Source organism: Paroedura picta, chromosome 15, assembly GCF_049243985.1.
Source record: "Paroedura picta isolate Pp20150507F chromosome 15, Ppicta_v3.0, whole genome shotgun sequence".
Taxonomy (NCBI): domain Eukaryota; kingdom Metazoa; phylum Chordata; class Lepidosauria; order Squamata; family Gekkonidae; genus Paroedura; species Paroedura picta.
This window is the reverse complement of record NC_135383.1, coordinates 10,486,460-10,507,253: the sequence shown is the minus strand read 5'-3', so window position 1 is coordinate 10,507,253 and position 20,794 is coordinate 10,486,460. Positions and strand designations below refer to the sequence as shown.

Genomic DNA, 20,794 nt, shown 5'->3' with positions numbered 1-20,794 from the left:
TCATGCTGGCTGAGCCTCATGGGAATTGTAGTCCATGGACATCTGGAAAGCCACCATTTGGTTACCCCAATTACAGATGCTTGATCAGATCCTCAACAAAAATTCACCCCTGGGCCAAACACTGGAACAGAAATTCCTTCTGTTTTCCGGGGTACATTTCCAGTAAGGGGCTCCTGCTGGCTTAGCAGGGTTGGTGTACTGGTTAAGATAGCAACCTCTAATCTGGAGAGCTGGGTTTGATTCCCTGTTCCACCTCCACATGCAGCCAGCTGGGTGACCTTGAGCTAGTCACAATCCTGTTAGAGCTGTTCTCACAGTAGTAGTGTCAGAGCTCCCTCAGGACCCAGCTCCCTCACAAGGTGTTTGCTGTGGGGACAGGATGGGAAAGATGTTTGTAAATCACTCTTTCCTTTGGGTAGGAAAACGGGTATAAAGAACAATTCTAACACTTTGCTGCTTTCCAAGTTTTCCTTGTATAGTATTTTAACTTTTATCACACCCTTCCCTAAAAGTCTTCAGGCAGCGGACAAGGCTGTTGACCAGCCTTCTGTTTATGGGGCTCATTCTGAACGTCCTTGTCAGGTCTGCTGAACCAGTACTTTTTATGATATAAAAAGGTTTCTTTATCTGAAAGGAGCATGCTCCCCACCATATTGTACTAAACTCAAGTCTTACTGTCTCACTACACAGCAGCTTTTATGTTTTGTTGTCCATATAAAGGAGTGTTTCAAATGAATAGCCATGATGGTCTGAAGTAGCACAATAAAATCAGTCCAGTAGCACCTTTAAGACCAACAAAGATTTATTAAAGGAGTGTCACTGTAGATACAATCAGGAAGTATTGCTGTGTAGTTTGTCAGCTCCCAAAGTGAGAGATAGCCAACTAGTGCCTCAATGTGTTCTGGTAATGACTTCCCCATTCAGTTCTATACAATTAAGAATTCTTTTGTATGTATACAACTAAGTGAAGTGCGCTTGATTGCTCAGCTAGTGGACTTCTAGTTCGCCACTCAAGCCAAAGGTGCTAGGGTTGTGCTTACCTTTCAGCTACAACTCTAAATGTGCAGTTGGGCATACCATCCATTCAACGGGGATGGGTGCTTATGACTAAGTAACCGAACACAGGGTCAATCTACAGAACTAGAAGGCAGCTGCTCTGTAGCAGGGCCTGCCTTAGCATAAAAGGCTCCTTCTGGTTTCTGGTTCATTTCTTTGCCGATACATATGTCCTTGGTACATGCAGCTCTCTTTCAATTCAGAAATGCTGCAGCTACAGATTTGTTTCTCAGCTGTTCTTTTAAAGATTTATACCCTGCTTCTCACAACACGTTAAAGCAAATGTTTTGTCCGTTAACAGCAGTGGGAGGAAAAGGGATTGCAACTCGATTCAGTGTTTTTGTGGAAGGAAGAGGCTCAGCATTCCAGATGGCACAGCAGCCTCTACTGTAAATTTGCACTGGAACAGAAATTTCTCCCAGGATACATTTCCAATAAGATTCTCCTGAAAGGCTTAGTTGGGAATGGGATTCTGGAGGCCCAGTGCTAGGGCTCAGGTCTTCAATTGTGTTTCTCTATAATCATAGGTGCTGCAGTAAGGCTCTCTGTTCCCACCAGGCAAACAGGCTTCAAACAGCCTCTGGTACCTTGCTTTATCCACAATACAGAGATGATAGGATATGTTGACGTCATGGCAGGGGTGACCAAGCTGTGACTCTCTGGTCCGTGGACTACAACTCCCATGAGCCCCTGCCACATAGCAGGGGCTCATGGGTATTGCAGTCGACGGACCTCCAGAGAGCCACTGTTTGGCCACACTGCTTTTGGAGCACGTGAAAATAACTGTGATACATAAGTGCCTCGGTTATAGAAGGGGCTTAGACAGTCTTCAGAACAAAACATGGTATTTAATAATGCGTACAATAAGAAGCAGGATCTATTTTACCTATTTTGCATAGGAGCACGGCGACTCCTCGAGCTTGCACGCACGCGTCACACGGTGCAAAGCAGCCTCCGCCTTCGTGCCTCCTCCCCACGCGAGCGGAGGGCGGGAGAAACGTCAGGGCGGTTTGCGCATGCGAACTGAGGACAGTCGCTCCCCGGGCGGACGGGCGCGCTGACGCGTTACGCACGCTGCTGGGTGGGGCGCGCATGCGCGGCCGGAGGAAGCGGCGGTGGCTGGTGCGGGACCAGGGGCTGCCGGGGCCACGGGCGCCATGTCGGGCCGCTCGGTGCGGGCCGAGACCCGCAGCCGCGCCAAGGATGACATCAAAAAAGTGATGGCGGCCATCGAGCGCGTTCGAAAATGGTGAGAGGATGGAGGGAGGGGCGGCGGGAAGGAGGGGCTTAGAGGCTCATCAGCCAATCCCGGCTAAACGCAGTCGTGGTGACAGCGGGACAGCCAATCGGCTGTAGCCCTTTGCCACAGGGGGTGGGCTTATCCGGTAAGGTCCAATCTCTTCCCGCTGCTTCAAGAGGTGGGGATGCTGCGCGTAGTCCGGTTGGCAGGCTCAGGGGAGAGGGCGGGCCCTATGGCTTGGATTGGCGTGGTGCTTGGGTTGCCGTGGTGATTGAGGGATCTGCCCTCTGCTGACCCAGTGTGTTAAGGGATGGAGAAAAAAGGAGCCCAGGAATTGTTTGCACGTGTCACTCCGTGCAAACACAGAGGCGTGGGCTTTGCCAACAGGTTTAGTGGCTTGCATTCGTTTCATTTGGGTTTTATTTCCGGGATGATGAATTTTGAAAGAGAAAAAAAAAAGAAAACATGTGAAAGTTCAAGTAAGGTAGGAGAAAGTAGATGTTGCATCTTCTGCGTCCATTATCTGGATATTTTCAGCAGTACCACCATAAGGTTGGCCAGCATCATCTTTTCCCTCTTCTCTATACTTTACATGGAATGGAGCTTGTGGTCCATTAAAGACTTTCAAGCTTTTATTCTACCATAAATCTTTGTGGATTGCACACCACTTAGATCCATGTGGTTGTCTTCACTGCACAACAGGATGCATGAGCGGAAAATGTAAACGGCAGGAACCTCCTTGTCCTGATGTATATCTTTGAATATCAGAAGCAGGTGGGAACAGACAGAGATGATTTCCTCTAGGCTTTCAAAACCCTGCCAGGACTTGTGCTTATCATGCTTGCATTGTAGTCTCTTTTATTCCATGAGCCAGGGAGAAGAAGTGGGTGACCGTGGGAGATACCTCCCTGCGGATATTCAAGTGGGTGCCTGTAGTTGACAGCAAAGAGGTAAGTGGCAGCTAAAAAGAACAGATCCTGCTGGGAGGAGGGCCCTCAGGCTGAGCACTGCAAGGGGTAGGACTGGCCCATCCTTCCCACTGGGATGGGAGCATGCTTGACAGAATAAGCTGTCCATTGGTGGAGCTTCCCTACTGGATCAAAAGTGGAGGAAGCTTCGATGTCCACTTTTGTTTTCTATGCATGTGGTGGGATAGCCAGGTCTTACCAGTCCAAAGCAGAGTCCTAAGTGGCAACCTTGGTGGAACAATCCAAGATTCCTCAGGGTGTTGTAAGCTCTGCTTCTATTCACGTGGGAAGTTCCCCCAAAGACTTGCAAAGTGTGCTCTGGCACGCTCCACCGCCCCATTCTGCCGCCTGTAAAGAGGGCAGGGATTCCTGCGGGTGGGCTGCCCCACGTGACACATCTGCAGTAACATGGTCTGCCCTTCCTCTCTTCTCCTCCTCCCTCCTTCCCAGAAAGAGAAGTCCAAATCCAGCAGTGCTGCTGTCCGGGAGCCCAATGGCTTTCCAGCTGACGCCGCAGCCAACTCGTCGCTCCTCCTAGAGTTCCAGGGTGAGTAGACCCTGTACTTTTCCTCCTGGGCCATGGTCAGTGCTTCCCTATGCCCAAAAAGCCCTTCAGCAACCAGGGCTCTGTTCTTTCGAGAAGAGGCATGGGGAGCAGGGAATGAGTCTCAGCAACAGAGCATCCCCTTTGCATGCAGAGATCTTGGATTCAATCTCTGGCGTTTATGATATAAAAGAATCACAGCCAGGGGAGGTCCCTTTGGGCTGAGGAAGGCCTCCTGTTGGAGAATTTAGAGAGCTGCTGCCAATTAGAAGAGTAATTGCTAGTCTAAATAGATGAACGGGCAAAGCTGGCGAAAGAACTCTGCAGGATATGTCCTCAGGATCTCCATTTAGAACAGTTTCAGACCGTAAGTGTTGGGAATGTCTGGGTGTCATAATTCAGCACATACCCAAAGACAATCTCTTACAACAACTCTGTGAGAGAAGGCAAATCATATAGTTGAAAAATATAGCGGGGAGGGGGGAGAATGGAGCTGAAGCTAGTAAAAGAAAAATAGTTCCCCTCCCCCAGAAAATGAAAAGCCATATGACAGAGGCATTCTGGCTTGCAGTGTACACCCTCCTTGACCAGAGAGGACAGCAAGGCAGCTGCATGCCTGGTGGACCGTGTGAACATAACAAGCCAGTCTCAGGGTTAGAGTCCAAGATTGGGGAGGCACAGGTTCAAATCCCTGCTTTGCCATGAAGCTCACAACTGGTGCTGCCACAGATTCCCCTACTTTACAGGGCTGTGGCAAGGACAGAAAAGCAGGATGGGGGAGAGCTATGTCTGCCCCCCACCCGAGCCCTGGGCATTTATAACGGATGAACACAGGCTTGATCCTCATCTTCCAGATGAAAACAGCAACCAGAGCTCCTTGTCAGATGCTTATCAGCTCAAGGCGGACAGCAGCCCTGCCTCCAGCCCCAGCCCCCAGCAGAGTGAGTCGATGAGCCCCACGCACCACTCTGACTTCCGCACCGATGACTCGCAGCCACCCACGCTGGGGCAGGAGCCGCTGGAAGGTGAGCGGGGGCACTGAGAACATGCTAGTGGCAGCAACCACCTTAGAATCGTGGAAGGGACCTCCAGGGTCATCTAGTCCAACCCCCTACACAACCCCCTACTCACAACTACCTGTTCATCTACAGTAATCTCAGTTTCATGGCTAGATGATGCCGCCTCCCAAGAAAACCTGAATTCTGCTTGTGGGACAAGTTTTGGGGAGGAGAGGGCATAGCAAATAATTTTGCTGTGTCAGTTGCTCCAGAATAAAGGGACATCAGTATGGATGCAGCCAAATATCTCATGGGGGTCGGCGTGGTGTACATTGGCTGTTCCAGGCTCCCAGATAGCAGACGCTATCACTACATCATTACCAGGAGCAGCAGAATTTATGCTAGGTCCCTAACACCCCTTTCCTATGGGTCACTTCCAGAACCTGCCCTGCCTCCCTCCGAAGTAGCAGATGAGCCCCCAACCCTCACGAAGGAAGAGCCAGGTCCTCTGGAAGCACAGGTAATGCTGCTGGTAGACCTTAGAAGCTTGGGGAGATTTGATGGACGGAGGGAAATGCCTTTTGCACCTGCAACGTGGGACTCTTCCAGATATGCACTGCCTGAGCATGGACCCAGGAAAGAGCAGTACTGTTAACAGTGCTTTCCCATCAAGCCTTCAGCAGAAGTGTTTGCAGTTGGGCATCAGCTTCACTTGCTAGGCAGATGGATAGCGGTTTTAACCGCAGGTTGAAATTCACTTGCCAGTGCATTGGCAGGGCGGAGACTGAGTGGTTGGTAGTCCCTGGCTCCAAGCAAGTACATCTGGCCTCAACCAGAATGTTCTCTGTCTAGGGCCCTGCTTGGTGGAATGAGCTCCCTGTGGAGATCTAGCCCCTGTTGGAATTGACCCAGTTATTCAGGGCCTGCAAGACAGAGCTCTTCCGCCAAGCCTTTGATTGGGGCCAGTGATCTGCAACATCAGATGACACCCCCCGAAGGGAAACCCCCCCTGCACCAGAAAGAGATTACACTGATTGCACTGTGATGTGTTAAAAGTTTTAAAGGTTTTAATATTATTTTTGCTAATACTGTGGTCTGGGACGGCAGTATATAAATAAATAAAGGCAAAGTGGGTTCATTGGTTTAAACCCTTTCAAGCTGGTGCCAAAAGCACAGATGCTGCCAAAACCTTTCCTATTCAGTGTGTAAGCCTGCAGGGCAGAAGAAACTAAATTCCATATTCCTGTAGCGTGCTGGTCAGAAAAACAGGTGCAAAGCTCCTTTTCTTTATATTCCTGGCAGCTCTGTGCGGCTGTCTGTGGTTATCATTTGCTTCCGCATCCTGCCCAGGCTGCCTTCTGCTCCTCTCTCACCAGCCTCCTTTTCTTTCTCCGCTGCAGGCAGCTGGAGGGGAGGAGGAGTCCGGAGCACCTCCCCTCAAGAGATTTTGTCCTGACCAGAATTCTGCATGCCATACGGCCTCCGAGAGCTAGCTAGCCTGCTTTGCCCCTGCAATGTGGTCCTTTCCCTAAGAGTCCGTCTGCCCCCCTTGCCCATGAGATGTTCGTCCTTTTGCAAATTGGGATACCCAACTGCCGCCATCCTCATTCTGCTATTACTTGGGACCGTGCTCCCTCCCGACGCCAGCTTGCCTTCGTCTACTTCTACGAAGAGTTGTCCTGTCTCCCCCAACGCAACATTCCCTTCCCTCTTTCACCCCTTCACTTGCACGCCTAAGAGATAAGTGCTGCAGCCTCTCTTTATCATTATTTTGTTCTCAATCCTCTGTGGACTCTGGGATGGGGATTGTGGCTTAGGAGATTCTTCAAGGACTGAGGAGTTTCCTGCACTTGATTGGACGACCCTGAGGTCCTTCTTCCTCTTGGGAGCCAAAGGTTTTCCCAGGGGGGGAAGCAGGGAACCTGGGGGAAGCCCAGCTGGGATGCCGTGCAATAGTTGTTGAGTTTTAAGCCATTGGGACAAGTGGGAGCCAGAGATTTGCACCTTGGGGTGCCGGGGGAGGCTCTTTATCTGGGCAGCCAGCCTGGAGCCTGCAGCCTTGGCCGCTGAGAAGGGAATCCTCTCTACTAGATCTGATGATCTGCAAGCAGTCCTTGTTGGCTGGCGCAGGTGGAGCTAGGCCAGTTCCCCCTCCTTCAGGCAACAAGGGAGCTGCAGGCCTCAAGCTAGTGGGAACCTGTCTCTAAGCGGCCCCCTTTTGGAGGAGGGGGCTTCCCAGCTAGAGCAATTGCCCCCGAACCACCCAGCCCCCTCTGGCCCCTGCAAACCTGACCCCTGTCACAATCTGCACGTGGAATTGAGTCTGTGATTGAGGCCCTGCTGTGGCAAGAAGTGCTGGCCGCGCAGGGAAGCAAAGAGATATTTTAGCACTGAAGAGAATATTTTTAAAATTAAAATATTTGAAATAGACCCAGTGTCGTGACCATTATTTACAGAAGGGGTAGGCGTGGGGGGGGGGGATCCCGCGAAGATCTCTGGTGGTGGGAAAGTGAGATCCCAGTTAATAGCGCGCCTGATGCTGTAGTCACCTGTGGTCCTTCAGATGTCCATGGACTACAATTCCCATTTGCTGGCAGGGGCTCATGGGAATTGTAGTCCATGGACATTTGGAGGACCACAGGTTGACTACCCCTACTGTAAAGGACTCAGAAACAAGATGCACCGTGACTGGAGCTGTTTGCAGACTTATATAGGACAGGAAAGCCTGGGTGGGGGTAAGGAAACAACTGGGGGAGGAGAGAAGTAGAAAACAGTGATGGTTTGATCCTGGGTTCAAAAAAGCAAGGTGGACTGCGTCATCAGCAGCTGGTGTCTTTGGGAAGTTCCAACCCACAGCTCGTCTCCGGATTACACAGCACAGTTTCGCTGGAGAAAATGGCCTTCTTGGAGGGTGGACTCTGGTACATTGCACTTCACTGAGGTCCCTGTTCTCACCAGGCTCTTTACGGAAACCTTCCAACCCTGTCCCTGCATCCCCCACCCGTGGTCAGGGAGGCTGGCATCCCTATTCTATGCTCCCAGGGGTGTCTGGTTCTTGCCTGGGGATGGTGCAAACCGCCACAAGCTGGCTGGTCCAGGTGTGGCTGTATAAAAATCCAATAAATAAATAATGAAAATAAATAAAAGTAAACAAATGACGCTAAATTCAGAGAAGACAGAAAGAGGGCCCTGCCCTAGGCCGCAAAGGGGGGGGGGAGAGATGGTGGCTCTCCAGTTCTCCATGGACTACGATTCCCATGAGCCTCTGCTTCCACATCTGGAGAGCCACCGTTTGGCTACCCCTGGCCCGGGGTCTCCCCCCCCCTTCCCTAAATATCCATGGAGGAGCTCTGGCACCTATTCGTGCGAGTCTGCCCCGGAGCACGGAGACGACCTGGGGGCGGCGGCGGAATTCGGCCCAGGTTGGGCGACGAACCTTCGCTTTGCGCCGGGCCGGCTTGAGGCGAAGCTTCCGGGTCACGTGGCAGCGGACGGACGCCATTTCTGGTGACCATGGAAACGCGGCCTACCGCCGACGCTGCGCCCGCGGTAGATTTTGCCCCCGCTGCAGAATGGCGCACCCCGCCTGGAATGAAGACACCGGTGGGGCGGTCTATCGTTCTCGGGACCCCATTTGCAACCTCCGGGTCAGGTCAGAGCCCCGTCGGCGTTTGCTCCATTTTCTTCGTTCCTCCTCCAATTCGGGCCTGCTGACGGGCCCGTTCCGTTTATCGGCGGCATGTCGATTTCATCTCAGTGAAAGGCATTGCAGTAAAATGTCGATTTCATTTCCGTGAAAGGCAACCAAGGAGTCGTGGGTGGAGGAAAACAAGCGTGTGTCTGTGTGTGTGATGGTAACAAATTAGCTGGTTCCCTTAAAAAGAGAATTCCCCGCGAATTCCTTTTCCCTTTCAAAAGCCAAACAAAAAGCCACTCTGTGTACAAGGCTAATGATATAGTCGTAGATGCTAACGGGGCCAACGCAAATGTATATATCAAAACCCGTTCATGTGCAACGCGCAAATGCAATCGACAGTGAATGTGCAATTAGAGCGACAAATGCCAAATGCAGTTCGTTGTTGATTGTATTTGTGTGTTGAATGTGAATGGGTGGTTTTTTGATTCATAAATTTGCACTGATACTGTTAGCATCTACAGCTGTGTTATTGGCCTTAGATATGTAGTGGGTTTATGTTTGGGTTTTGATATTTTCACTGTGTTACCGTTGTTGCGGTAGCTTCAAAATTCTACACGCAAAAATAAGGAGATGGTAGGAAAATAAAGAGCACAGAAGGATCCCTAAATACCTACATTAGGGACAAATATCTGTGATCAATAAATACAAACCAAGTGACATTTAGATTGCCACTAGTTCTAATAAATGAATAATTAAAAATACAATTCTTATCTCATTACAGATGCTAATTTTCTGCACCTAAGCATTTCTACTCTGTGCATTGGACCTTTGCATCCTGTGTTCCTTCTTTGCAACACCCCTCCCAGAGCCCTCCCACTTTCTGACTGGGATATAAGACCTTAGAGATTTCCATTCCAATTTATCTCTGATGATGGCAGCTTTGAGTCTTGAAAGCTTATTCCCCCAAAATCGTGTTGGTCTCTAGGATGCTATTAGACTTGAATTTAGATCGGAGGGGTCAAACTCATTTGTTACAAGGGCTGGATCTGCCATTTCACTTTGTTGGGCCAGCCCATGTATGCCATAAAATGTCATGCCTGGTTCAGGAGACACAAGCTTTATAAAGGACACAGGCAAACCCAATTATAATATTATATTTTACTTTAATGTTTAAACATGCTTTAAACATTAACACAGTATTTCCTCAAAGCATCTCCTTAATGCTCACCCTCCCACTTCCACTGCCCATAACTCATTAGCACTGGGTCAGTAGACAGGGATGTAATGCACAGATTCTGTCGTCTGGCAATAAAGGAAATGATCAGTTGTTCACAGCCCTGGACGGGCTGGTTCTGGCCCATTTGCTGGCAGGGGCTCATGGGAATTGTAGTCCATGGACATCTGGAGGACCACAGGTTGACTACCACTGATCTAGATATTTCAGCAGTTCTGCTTTCTTTGTTTCTCCCCTACAGGGTTTGTCTCCAGCGAGTGACTTCTACCAGCCTCCTGTTGCAGCAGCTCCACCAGCCCTCCTGCCAGCCAGGCCAACAACTCATTGGCTTGGCCACTCTTGGCTCTCACAACACTGCAAGTGGGTTCTTGGCTGATTTCTTAGGTTACTTCCTTAAAATGATGACCTTGGGAGGTCAGGTTCAACTCTTGATTTGCTAACCGGCAACCAGAATACCAAAACAACTAACCCATCCATTCCCTTCTTATTGTTCATCTAGGGACAGAGAAGCAGTACCCAGTTACAGGGTCCCAGCACAAGGGCTTGCTCATTCCTCCAATATATTCACAAATGTGCTCCTCTGCTTGTTGGTGACTGATATCAAGAGTGGGTGGTCGTGCCCAGCATCCAGGGCGTCCTGAATCCCTTGTATCCAGAAATAAACTAGGACCAGGATTTTCCAGCTCTCAAGGGGTCTTGTTAGGGAGTCATGGGAAATTGTCATAAGGAGCATGAGTTCCTCCCTGGTTCCTTCGTCTTCTGGGCTTTCTTTTGATTCCCTTTCTTCTCCATCTTCTCATATAATTACAAACAAGTTCCAGAAGGACAACAGTCCAGAAGGTTGATGGTTGACCAGACTATTGCAAACAGATCTATGGGAAATGATGTCTGTCGGTACGTATTTCAGGTGGGTACCATCCGGAAGAGGAGGAAGAGGAGGCCGTGATTGGCTGGCAAGAGAAACTCTTCAGCCAGGTGAGTTGACACCGATGTGTCCCTCCCCTTTCAAGCTTGGTTCAAATTAAACATGTGAAATTTACCTGGAGGGAAAGTTACTTTCTGAAAGCTATTGTTTTCCTGTTAGGTGATTTTAGCTCAGTCTATATTATCCGTGTTTGGCTCTTGTAAAGCCACAATTATTCCAGCCCTGCTCTTAGCATTCTTTGCAGCATCCAGGGTGTTCTGTCCTGTGCTCAGTTTGAGGTGGATCTATACCAGAATGAGTCTGCTTGCCAGAGCCCGCTGGACCGGCAGTACCACCAGGACATCCGGAAGCTGGAGAAGTCCGGGGGAAGGAAGAACTGTCGAATCTTCACTTACACAGACCACGACCGCTTCACCAACATGGAGGAGGTGCGTGTAGGGAACTCCACTGATTCCCTTTGCTAAGGTTGGGGGGCGGGAAGGGTAAGGATTTTTAGGCAGGCGAGGAGCAGTGGAGCAGGGAAATAATTCAGAACCAAGTTTTTCAAGGCTGTGAACACATTTTTATTTTTACTGTTTGTGTAGCAGGCACAAGAGTTGGACTGTTTCTAGATGAAACAATAAAAGTGACAGCTTTTGGAAAGTCTGTGGCTGAGTTTAACTCTGCTTGGGGAACCATATTCATATAAGAGGCCCAATATTCTTATGCAAGCGAATGGCTCCTCTTTTTTAAAAGTAGGATGAGGCAGGGAGAGCAGAGAGGAGCCTCTGCCAACACACCTGGTCTGTAGTATCTCCATCATTTCCCCTAGAACCTTTTGGTAGCTGGAGGATTTCCTGTAGGTCTCACTATGGAGGACAGACGAGATCAGCATGGGGTCTGTTTTACATGCACACATGCAGCAGGAAACTAGCAGCCCATCTCTGTATGTTCCAGCACTGCAAGCGGGTGACCACGTCTGCCCAGGAAACGCCTTCGTACTTGGCAGAGAGGATGGCCAACGTGAGAAGGAGAAGGCAGGAGCGTAAGCCAATGTGAGCAGAATTGTCACAAATACCTTTGCTAATTTATGGTTCCTTATGGTTTTGGGCTCACTGTACGGGAATCCATCCAATCTGTCTGCTTTTCACTCACTCACTCACTAACTCACCTCACACTTCCTGCTGAATTGTGAGCAATGCTCTCCTGTAGGGAAGGCAGTGCCTTCAAGTCCCGCATCATCACCTGGGAGCCCTCTGAAGAGTTCATCAAGAACAACCACGTCATCAACACTCCTGTGCAGACCATGTACATAATGGCAGACTTGGGACCTCAGGACAAGTAAGTCGGTGCTCTAAATCAGGGGTAGTCAACCTGTGGTCCTCCAGAGGTTCATGGACTACAATTCCCATGAGCCCCAGCCAGCGCGCTGGCAGGGGCTCATGGGAATTGTAGTCCATGAACCTCTGGAGGACCACAGGTTGACTACCCCTGCTCTAAATAACCAGCTGATAGAAGCTTTCTTTTGCATGCACATGTGCACCGCTCTCCCACATGTTTTGTGGTTGTCAAATTCAATCACTCCCTCAGTATTCGTCAGAAATTGACAGCTGAGCTTGACCAGTTCAATAATTCAGCTTCTGTTTCTGGGATTTCCCATCCCAAGCCAACATTTGGGGAATTTGTCCCTTGCACAAGGACCTGTCAAGGAGGGAAGCCAGAGCCAGGTGGGCGAAGCAAGTGTATCCTGGCCTGGTCAATATATCCTAAACATAGGTTTTTTTTCTGAGTAAGTGACAGTTTGAGATTCCACACCAGTATTCCCACAGACTCGGCCATGGGGACCGCGAGCACGTACTTTGCACAATCAAGGTGGATAGCAATGGTGTCATCTCAGTCAAGCCAGATTTCACCGGCACAAAAGGGGCTTACCGGTGAGTAGAATGAGCCCCAAATCCCAAGCCAGTTAGTCTTTGGGATGGGTGTGGATGGAGATAGCTTGCAGGTGCTGAAGAGCGCAGTTGCTGCCCTCCTCCAAAGAGAGTGAGGACTGGAGAGTGAGGACTGGGCTCTTTTGCCTTGTCCACATTATCAGAGTCTCACGTTTTGGTGTTTGGGGCTGTGAAGGATTGAGCTGGAAGGCGAAAAGCGGGAGTTGTGGAAGTACACTCTGGAGAACGCCTCGGCCCTGGTGCAGCAGGAGGAGGAGGAGCGAGAGCAGCGTGTCTTCAAGGATGTAAGGGTCACCTCTTGTGGCTTGTGAGTGCATGGATGGGGTTCAGGGGGCAGGCAGGGTGCCATTGCAGCCTAGGACCTGTGGAGGGGACGACAGGGTCTGGCCACCTTGTTGGGTGTCAGGAGCACATTGAAACTTTGGTGAAGCCATACATGTTCTTACCACCCCTGATCTGTTGACCAACTCTATGATTTGCCCAAGATCCAGCCAGAGAGTTTCCCATTTTGCTCTGCAGATATCTTGTAGCTGCACTAGAGAAGAAGCGTGTGTGTGGAGCAGGTGGGGGGGGGGGGCATCTGCTGTGTTTTGATCTCCATGTCCTCAGATGCTTGCTGGAGCTAGTGCTTACTTTTTCCTTTAGTTGTACAGTCGGCACAAAGAATACCTCCAAGGGCTTGTGGGCTCTGACTTTGAGATGGTGAGTGACTCTTTTGTGTGTGTGTGTGTGTGTGTGTGTGTGTGTAAAAGGTAGCTGTTTTTTGGAGGGCAGAGGTCATGAGTCGGCCCTGCCGCTTGTGCTGCCAGGTGCAAAAGCTGGTTCACATCCCAGTGGAGAGCACTGGCCAGCTGAATTTGGAAACCATGCATATATCACTGTTGAAAGCCACGTCAAGAATAAGACTCCTGTGTGTGGTGCAGATCGGTGGAATTCATGCAGTTTGTTCAAAGAGGTATTCAAATTCAGTTGCTCTCTCAGTATCCATCAGAAGGCCTTTGATAAGAAGAGGAATAGGCAAGGATGGGCTGTACAGTATGAGGAAGGGTTTTTTTTTCTATGTGGGAATCTCTGAGTCTTTTAATGGGAATTTTTATGGGGTTTTTAAGACTGTAGTTAACCACCACGATCCTGCTAGGGAGTGGCGGGAAATGAATCAAATTAATAATAATAATATCAAATGAGCTTTATCCAGAATGCGGTAAATTATAAATGAGCAGCAGGATCATGCCATAGGCCAAAAGATTAAACCTCAAAGTACAGTGCACAGCCAAAATTAAGGAATGGCAAGTCCAAGCATCCAGACTCCATGGATGAGCCTTCTGTCCAGGCCGCAGGCTGGGAATGTGTGCAACATTTTATGGAAAGGTTCTGAGAGCATACAAGGGCTGCCTTTTGCACGTGAGAAGCGTCCGGGGCATGCCTTAACAGGACAAGGTCTCTCTGTTCTGGAGGGACCCATCTCTGACATCTCTTTGTTTGCTGTTGCAGACTCTTCCTGGGTCTCTGCGACTCTTCGTTAATGGTGAAATCGGTAAGAGACTCTTCAGAGTGTCTGCCTTGCTGCCTCCCTTGCTGATTCTCCCTCACCCTCCCCCAGCACGCACACACTGTTAGAGAAGTCCCAGAGATGTTAAAGAGCTCTCTCAACTGAAGTCTGTTGGAGGGCTGCCCCTGGAGGCTGGACTGATAGTGGAGGAAACTCGAGTCCATAAATTGGATGCTCAAGGACAGCTAGAGCAAGTGTAAGAGCTTAAGGCACAGGTTCCTCCATTCTGTCTGCTGCTCCTTGTAACTCCTTGGGAAGGGGGATACTCTCTTTATTTGGCATTCCTTTGCTTCTGGCCAGGCCTTACCCCATTTAATGGAGGCTAATTGTAGTTGCTTGATTGTGTGCATGTGAAGGCCAAGAGAAAATTAGCCATTTCATGCTCTTTTTTGGGGGGGAGGGGTGGATGCAATTTTCAGCAGCTGTGCAGGCTGAGTGCCGCTCTGATCTGGTGGAAGAGGGTGGGGTGTGCTTTGGTGAAGAGCTCAACCTCTGCACTTTCTGGCAGGGAAGCCTAGAGTGGATGTGATATATCACTGCCTCTTTCTCTTAGTTTCAGCCCAGGGCTACGAGTACAACAATCTCTATGTCCACTTTTTCCTGGAGCTGCCCAGCCGTGAGTAAACAAAAAATGGAGTTTGGGATGGGTGGGGACTGGGTGATTTTGGCATGATGCATACCACATAGAGATGTTCCTCAGCAACAGAAGTCCAGGGAACTTTTGTGGTACTTTGTGGAGCACTGTCATGTTGTTCTTGAAGCCACCTTGTCAAATTGCAGCAGTGAATTGGGGCTACTCGTGCCAGCAGAGCTGGGCTTTGCAGCTCTCAGCTTCAGAGACCCATAAAAATGCTTCTTTCTACCTTCTTCTGGGCTCTGGCTTTGTGCTTGGAGGCACTGTTTACCTGGTGTCAGATCCCCTCCGAGATCTGCCTGGGAGCAACACCGATACGATCACCCCACCAGGAATTTGTTTGATGTTACCATTGCTACACACAGCACACTTCCACAACTCATCCACCTTCTGCATCTGCTTTCATTGTGTATCTGTTGAAGCTCCATCAACTGGGGGCATAGTCTGGGGGCATAGTCTGGGGATGAGGTTTATATGCCATGTCCTTTTTATTGTCAAATGCAGCGCTACTCACCCCTCCTGATTGGACTTCCATTCTTGTCAGTGCCCCATGTTGTTAGCGAATAAAATACTTGGGAATGGGAGGGAGCTGCCTTTACTGGCTTCAGTTTATATTGCCAAGCATTCAGCATGCGGTACACGGCTGAGGTCCTCCCTGTTCTAGCCCAGCATCAGTTCTTGCTTCCTGTTCCCCTTCCCTGCAGAGCTAACTCTTCTGCTTCTCTCTTGTAGGCTGGTCATGCCCCCCATCCCAACAGCTATCTGGAGTGACACAGACCTGTGCTACCAAGGCCCTTGGCAGGGTAAGGGTGTGTACATCCATACTGGGTCTCCCCCCTGCATTTCCTATGGGAACTCAAACAAATATTTACAGTTCTTCGTGAAAATGATTTGCAAGGTGGTTTTATTTTGTGTTGAGTAAATAAGAGGATATGAGGCCCCTGAAGTGAAGATATTTTGTTGTGTCTTAAACTGGAAGTTAAATGAACTGAAAGAGACAATAGCAATCTTACTGACAACAGTTGAGATGGTTGTGGCCAGTGGCTGGGAGATCTGGTCCACTTCAGTTTTCAGAGCAGCTATATTTCCCCAGTCCACTGACTCAGTAAATATGATTAAAATATAAATACTTATCTCTGTGAGTTCAAAGCACCTTGTGTCAAATAGCTGAAAACCGAAATAAGCAATTGGAAGGGGGAGGGGAGACCAAATGCCTCGATAAAAACAATTAACAATAATTATGAACAGATCAGCTGAGAAAAGCTGGGGAACTTTTCCTGAATATGGTGGGTTACCTTTAGCAATTGTGGTAGACATCTACTGGTGAACCTCTCCCTTATCAGTTGAGATGGGACTGTAGCTCAGTGCTGGAGCTCCTCAACTGCAAGGCAGAAGGCTCCTATGACCCCCATGGGAGCAGACGCCAGGTCATTTTGTTTCCTCCTGCCCTGTTTGGAAGCTGACTTTGGCCTTTTCACTCTCAGGACATGGTGGCCTTTTTCTCCTTCCCTTTCACCCTGGAGGTCTTCTTTACCCAAGAGGATGAGTTGGAAGGTGAGTCATCGGGCATTGCACCTGCAGTGTGTGTAGATGATGGGGGTTGCCCTGGGGCATGAGGCAGCTGAGTCAGGCAACAGATTATGGGTATCACCATGACAGATGGATGGCTCTGAAGCACAGGGTTCAGTCTGTTGGCAGAGTTGGAAAATGCAGAGAGAGTGAAGCAGAGAGAGCGAAGCTTAAAGAATAGCACAGTTCTATTTATGAAAAGAAACAAGTATGTCTAGAAAAAGGAGAGAAATAACCATCTATGTAGCTATTGTTTGCAGTCAATTGTTCTGATCAATGGCTGTTCTGGAGGCAAGCATGGGGGAAGAGAGCTCAAAAAGCAGGAAGCCTCTTGGTGAGGAAATCAGGACACTGGAGGAGATAATTTGAAAATCATCAGGGAGTTCCTGTCCTATCTATGCTAAATATACATCTCCTCCGATGTCCCCTGCAGGACACCCTTTATATTCCGCTCTTGCATATTCCAACACATTTAAACCACTCCAGGAGCATAAATAAATAAATTTAGGGTTTTCACCTGCAACATCAAAAATCTTCCGGCTGGTGTGATGGAGGGCCATGCCCCAGCATCACCCTCCATACGTCTGTCTTCACCAAAAGAAAGGCCAGAGAACGAGTGATAAAAGGCCCGGATTCCCACATCTTCCTCTCTCTAGCAGGCTCTCTCCTCCAATGGCCCACGCTCTATTTCGAGGTCCTCTCCTTGGACTTCTGGCAGAGGTATCGTGTCGAAGGCTACGGGTTTGTGACGCTGCCAGTCACACCAGGTAAAAAGCTAGAGTGTGCCTCTGTGGCACATTTGCAATCTGGTATTGGCATGGGGAGGGTGCGGTCCATCAACTGGCATTACCTCTACTTTATATGCTGCAACATGTTTGGAATTAAAAACACTCTCTTGGATTCATAAAGGTGGATAGAATTACAGTAGACACATTTTAAAGCAGATTTTACAGGTCCCCTTTCTGCTATGTGACTATCCCCTCTGAATCTGGCGGTCTTTTCCATATCTGCCCCATAGGGACTCATACCTTGACTGCTTCCACTTGGCGTCCAGTGGAGCCCGGCACCGTCTCAGAACTGCGGCGGTTTTTCATTGGGGGGTCTCCAGAACTTGAGGACTTGACTTACACCAGGGTGCCCAGCACCTTCCAGGCGAGTCTGTGCAACTGTGGGGTGATGGGGTCTTCTCTCTCTCTCTGCCCTCTATATATGTCAGGAGGGGATGTCCCATTGCACAACTGGAGGAAGAACCTGGGCAAGCTGCAGGGGAAGTGTGGGCAGGGGACAGAAAGTTTTTAGGGTTGCTGTAATGATCCAATGCTTCTCCGGCAGGGCGACCGCCTGAGCCGGTTTGGCTTCCGCACGGAGACGACAGGCAGCGTCACTTTCAGGCTGAACTGCCTGCAGCAGTCCAAGTAAGTGGTGTCCTCAACAGGAGAGGGGGGAAATCAGAACACTCTCAGGTAGGGCGATGGGAACCCACTTCTTCTCTGCGTTCACATTTAAGAATTTGTTTTGGGCGGGGGGGGGGATGCCAGAATGTCAGTCTATTCACTTAATTTTCAATACCATGCTTGGTTATTTTTTGATACTGTACTCTGTCTTTGAAAACTCAATGTAAGGGTGGCCAAACTGTGGCTCTCCAAATGTCCATGGACTACAATTCCCATGAGCCCCTGCTAGCAGCTGGACATCTGGAGAGCCACAATTTGGCCACCTCACTCTATAGGGGTCACCTTTAGTCACCTGTGACTTAACAGCACATACTTATTTTTCTAGCTGATTCCAGGCAGGCTACCTTAAGTGGGGAGAACAAGCATTACATGGAAATTTGTAGTTGTGGGGGGAGGAATGAGGGATGACACAGGGTTATATCATTAGAGATTCCAGTTCTCTAAATTCTTCTGACCACTGGCTGGTACAAAAGTTAGATAAATTAGGCATTCTTTATGTGTTAAATCATCAGCAAAATTGTGCTGAATCAGACCAAAGATTTATCTGGTCTGGCATTCCTTTTCCTAACAAATGCTTTACAAGTGAGACATGAGCTTGTTTGTCTTCAGCGTCTGGTACACGGTCTCTGCACACAGAGCATTTCCTCTCCGCAAATTTGTATTTTGAAGCAATTACGGAAAAAATTGAAATTCCATTTCTGATCTGGGAATTCTTTCTTGGTAGGGCTTTCCTGGAGTCCAGCTGTATGAAGAAGCGCATGCAGAGTGTCCTGGACCGGCTGGGTGGTTTCAGCCAGCAGGGCTCCCTCTACGGTGTCCTAGGTGAGGTGTTGGCTGCTACAGATGCATCGCACTGAAAACACCCTCCAGTTTTCCCTGCCCCAAAAGTCCTAATGCCCAATAGTCAATATTGGACTAAGAGCAGAGAGACTGGGGGTTCAGCCACAAAGCTCAACTGTGTGACCTTCATCTCAGCCAAACCTACCTCGCAGGGTTGTTAGGAGGGCCAAACACATAGAAGAGAACCCGATGCCGTCCCGAGCTCTTTGGAAAAAGGACTGTGTAAAAATGTCACAGAGATAGTTATGGGAATTGTTACGGACCATTTATGCCTCCCTGATAAGGGTGCATATGTTTGAATATTAATTTTTTTTTTTTTTAAGGAAAGGTTAGGGAATATGTGACCACCATTACACTACTCTCCTTATCTGGGTTTCAACCCATAACTTTATGCTGTCTGCTAAGCTACTGCCATTCTTCTGGTTAAAGCAATTATATATTTAAATGCTCTTAGCTGTGAAAAACATTTGAAGAGAACCGTATATGCTGCTTTTAGGAAGAATTTGATACACACTTTTTAAAAAAAGTTGTAGTCCTTTGTGTTTGTGTAGAGAAGTTTGGAAGCCTTGTGGTCATACTGAAGTGGGGGGAGGTGTTGGAGTGGCTGAGCAAGATTTTCAGAGGCTAAAGTAGTAGTGAGGCTTTGGTGCTCCTTTGTCTGCCTCTTTCTTCCTTGGCTAACAGAAGCCCAAACAATTTGGAAACTGGGTACAAATGTATTCCGATAACATCATCCAATTTGAACCTTTGACCCTATAGGAGTTAGGTTCCAAATGCCGAACATATAGAGCCCTAAGTAGAGGCTGCTTCCCACCTGGTCCAGATTGGGGTGTTTTCCCTGGCCCTAAGTCTCAGCAGGGGGGGGGGGATGACCCAGTCTGAATCTCTTGCTTGACCCCTGCAAAAAATCTGCTTGATTGCAGAGGCATTCCAGCGGGCTCGACGACGGATGCAGGAAGCCCGAGAGAGTCTCCCCCAGGACTTGATCAGTACTTCCACTACAAAGGTTTGACTTCCATGTGTCCCAGCCTCTTCTCAGGGCCTCAGTCTGGGAGGAGAAACTTGAGAGATGCTCATTCTCCGTGTCGACAAGATTCCTAGTGGCTGAGCTGATCTCAGACCCAGGTGGTAGCAGACCTCTGTGTCCAGATGATCTCATGGAGGAGCCTGAGGTCAGAACGCATCTCAGGGAAACAACCAGTCTTTATCTAGGCCTGACTCCTGCCATGGCAAAAAGCTGGAAGAATTCCTTCTTCACAGAATGGATACAAGTCCTCCTCCTCCACCGCCCTCCCTCAGAGCGTGGCATCAGTCATCCCTCATCTTAAACTTTGCAGTCTCTGCAAAACCTAAGACTGCGATGGCATCAGGGCACATGGGTAAGGTTAGGTGCTGTGATTGAACCTCAAAAGGTCTTCTAGAATTCCAATCAGGCCACAGCAACCATCAAGAAGGTGACTTCCAAACTGCCATAAAGTGCGTTTAGCAACCCAAAGACTGCCATGAAGCCTGTGTGAAACCCTGGACCTTCTCACATCCAACTAGTGGGACCCTCACCAGCTGCTTCCTTGTTTTCCTGTCCCAGACCAATTTTTTGTTGGACTTGAGTTCTTTATGTTGGGATTCCGCTCTTTTCGTTGGCCATCTTGACATCCAAGCCAGCTGCTTTCTGAGCAGGGCTTGGACATTCTCGGAGTTCCGCCACATCTGAACTTCTCCTGGAGATGGAATCAGGGTGATCTTGTTTGGATGAGCCTTTAAGCTGATGGCGTAGCAAAGGGACTGGGCGTAGTGTTCGGAAAAGAGGGCTTATATGTTATATATATTCTGAGTTAAGCGCCGTTGATTATTATTGTGATGTCAACAAGGGACAAGGAATACTTTCACATAATATTTTCTCCCTAAATGGATCTATGGGTTTGTTCATAGCAAAAGAACAGATTGAAAGTGCAAGATTTCACCAGAGTCCTTTTAGTTGTTTCAAGTAACATGTCTCTTTTTAAAAAAGAACACTTTAAATTTATTATTCAATATCAAAGGAAACAATACATATGTTTGTACATAATCAGAAAAGTTTGTGTTTAATAAGCAAAGTCCCTCCAGGACTACTGTCGACAAACTCGCAATTGTCATTGTCCTTCTGGCTCACCTCCCTTTAGTATGGCTCCTTCACCCCAGACTGGACACAGGATCTCAACACAGGCCAGAAAATGGG

General features: G+C 48.8%; 2 protein-coding genes across 3 annotated transcripts; both read left to right on the top strand.

Moving 5' to 3' along the window:
• The first annotated feature begins 2,047 nt into the window (after positions 1 to 2,047).
• On the top strand, positions 2,048 to 7,236 carry BCL7B (BAF chromatin remodeling complex subunit BCL7B). The gene is made up of 6 exons (XM_077311848.1): positions 2,048 to 2,305; positions 3,171 to 3,246; positions 3,715 to 3,811; positions 4,663 to 4,833; positions 5,247 to 5,326; positions 6,207 to 7,236. Exons 1-6 carry the CDS (start codon positions 2,214 to 2,216, stop codon positions 6,297 to 6,299), a joined length of 609 nt encoding a protein of 202 aa, XP_077167963.1. The 5' UTR covers positions 2,048 to 2,213; the 3' UTR covers positions 6,300 to 7,236.
• Positions 7,237 to 8,190: 954 nt separating this feature from the next.
• MKS1 (MKS transition zone complex subunit 1) lies at positions 8,191 to 20,652 on the top strand. Of its 2 annotated transcripts, none has more exons than XM_077311345.1 (18): positions 8,191 to 8,458; positions 9,919 to 10,037; positions 10,585 to 10,652; positions 10,875 to 11,030; positions 11,539 to 11,636; positions 11,794 to 11,922; positions 12,411 to 12,515; positions 12,709 to 12,817; positions 13,179 to 13,235; positions 14,025 to 14,067; positions 14,636 to 14,698; positions 15,449 to 15,519; positions 16,201 to 16,270; positions 16,942 to 17,052; positions 17,304 to 17,437; positions 17,618 to 17,700; positions 18,464 to 18,561; positions 19,503 to 20,652. In XM_077311345.1, the coding sequence occupies exons 1-18, from the start codon at positions 8,379 to 8,381 to the stop codon at positions 19,589 to 19,591; spliced, it is 1,683 nt and encodes a 560-aa protein (XP_077167460.1). In that variant the 5' UTR covers positions 8,191 to 8,378; the 3' UTR covers positions 19,592 to 20,652. The 2 variants fall into 2 exon arrangements, with proteins under 2 accessions (XP_077167460.1, XP_077167461.1); XM_077311346.1 differs by having other exon boundaries at positions 8,193 to 8,458; positions 16,945 to 17,052.
• The last annotated feature ends 142 nt before the right edge of the window (positions 20,653 to 20,794 follow it).

Excerpts from the sequence above, each read along its gene's own strand:
- MKS1 (XM_077311345.1), top strand. The coding sequence starts at position 8,379 with ATGGCGCACCCCGCCTGGAATGAAGACACCGGTGGGGCGGTCTATCGT. Across the intron at positions 11,637-11,793 it reads AGGCAGGAGCGTAAGCCAAT|GGAAGGCAGTGCCTTCAAGT; the intron begins GTGAGCAGAATT and ends GCTCTCCTGTAG. Across the intron at positions 14,068-14,635 it reads CTTCGTTAATGGTGAAATCG|TTTCAGCCCAGGGCTACGAG; the intron begins GTAAGAGACTCT and ends TCTTTCTCTTAG.
- BCL7B (XM_077311848.1), top strand. The coding sequence starts at position 2,214 with ATGTCGGGCCGCTCGGTGCGGGCCGAGACCCGCAGCCGCGCCAAGGAT. Across the intron at positions 3,812-4,662 it reads GCTCCTCCTAGAGTTCCAGG|ATGAAAACAGCAACCAGAGC; the intron begins GTGAGTAGACCC and ends CTCATCTTCCAG. Across the intron at positions 4,834-5,246 it reads GGGGCAGGAGCCGCTGGAAG|AACCTGCCCTGCCTCCCTCC; the intron begins GTGAGCGGGGGC and ends GGTCACTTCCAG.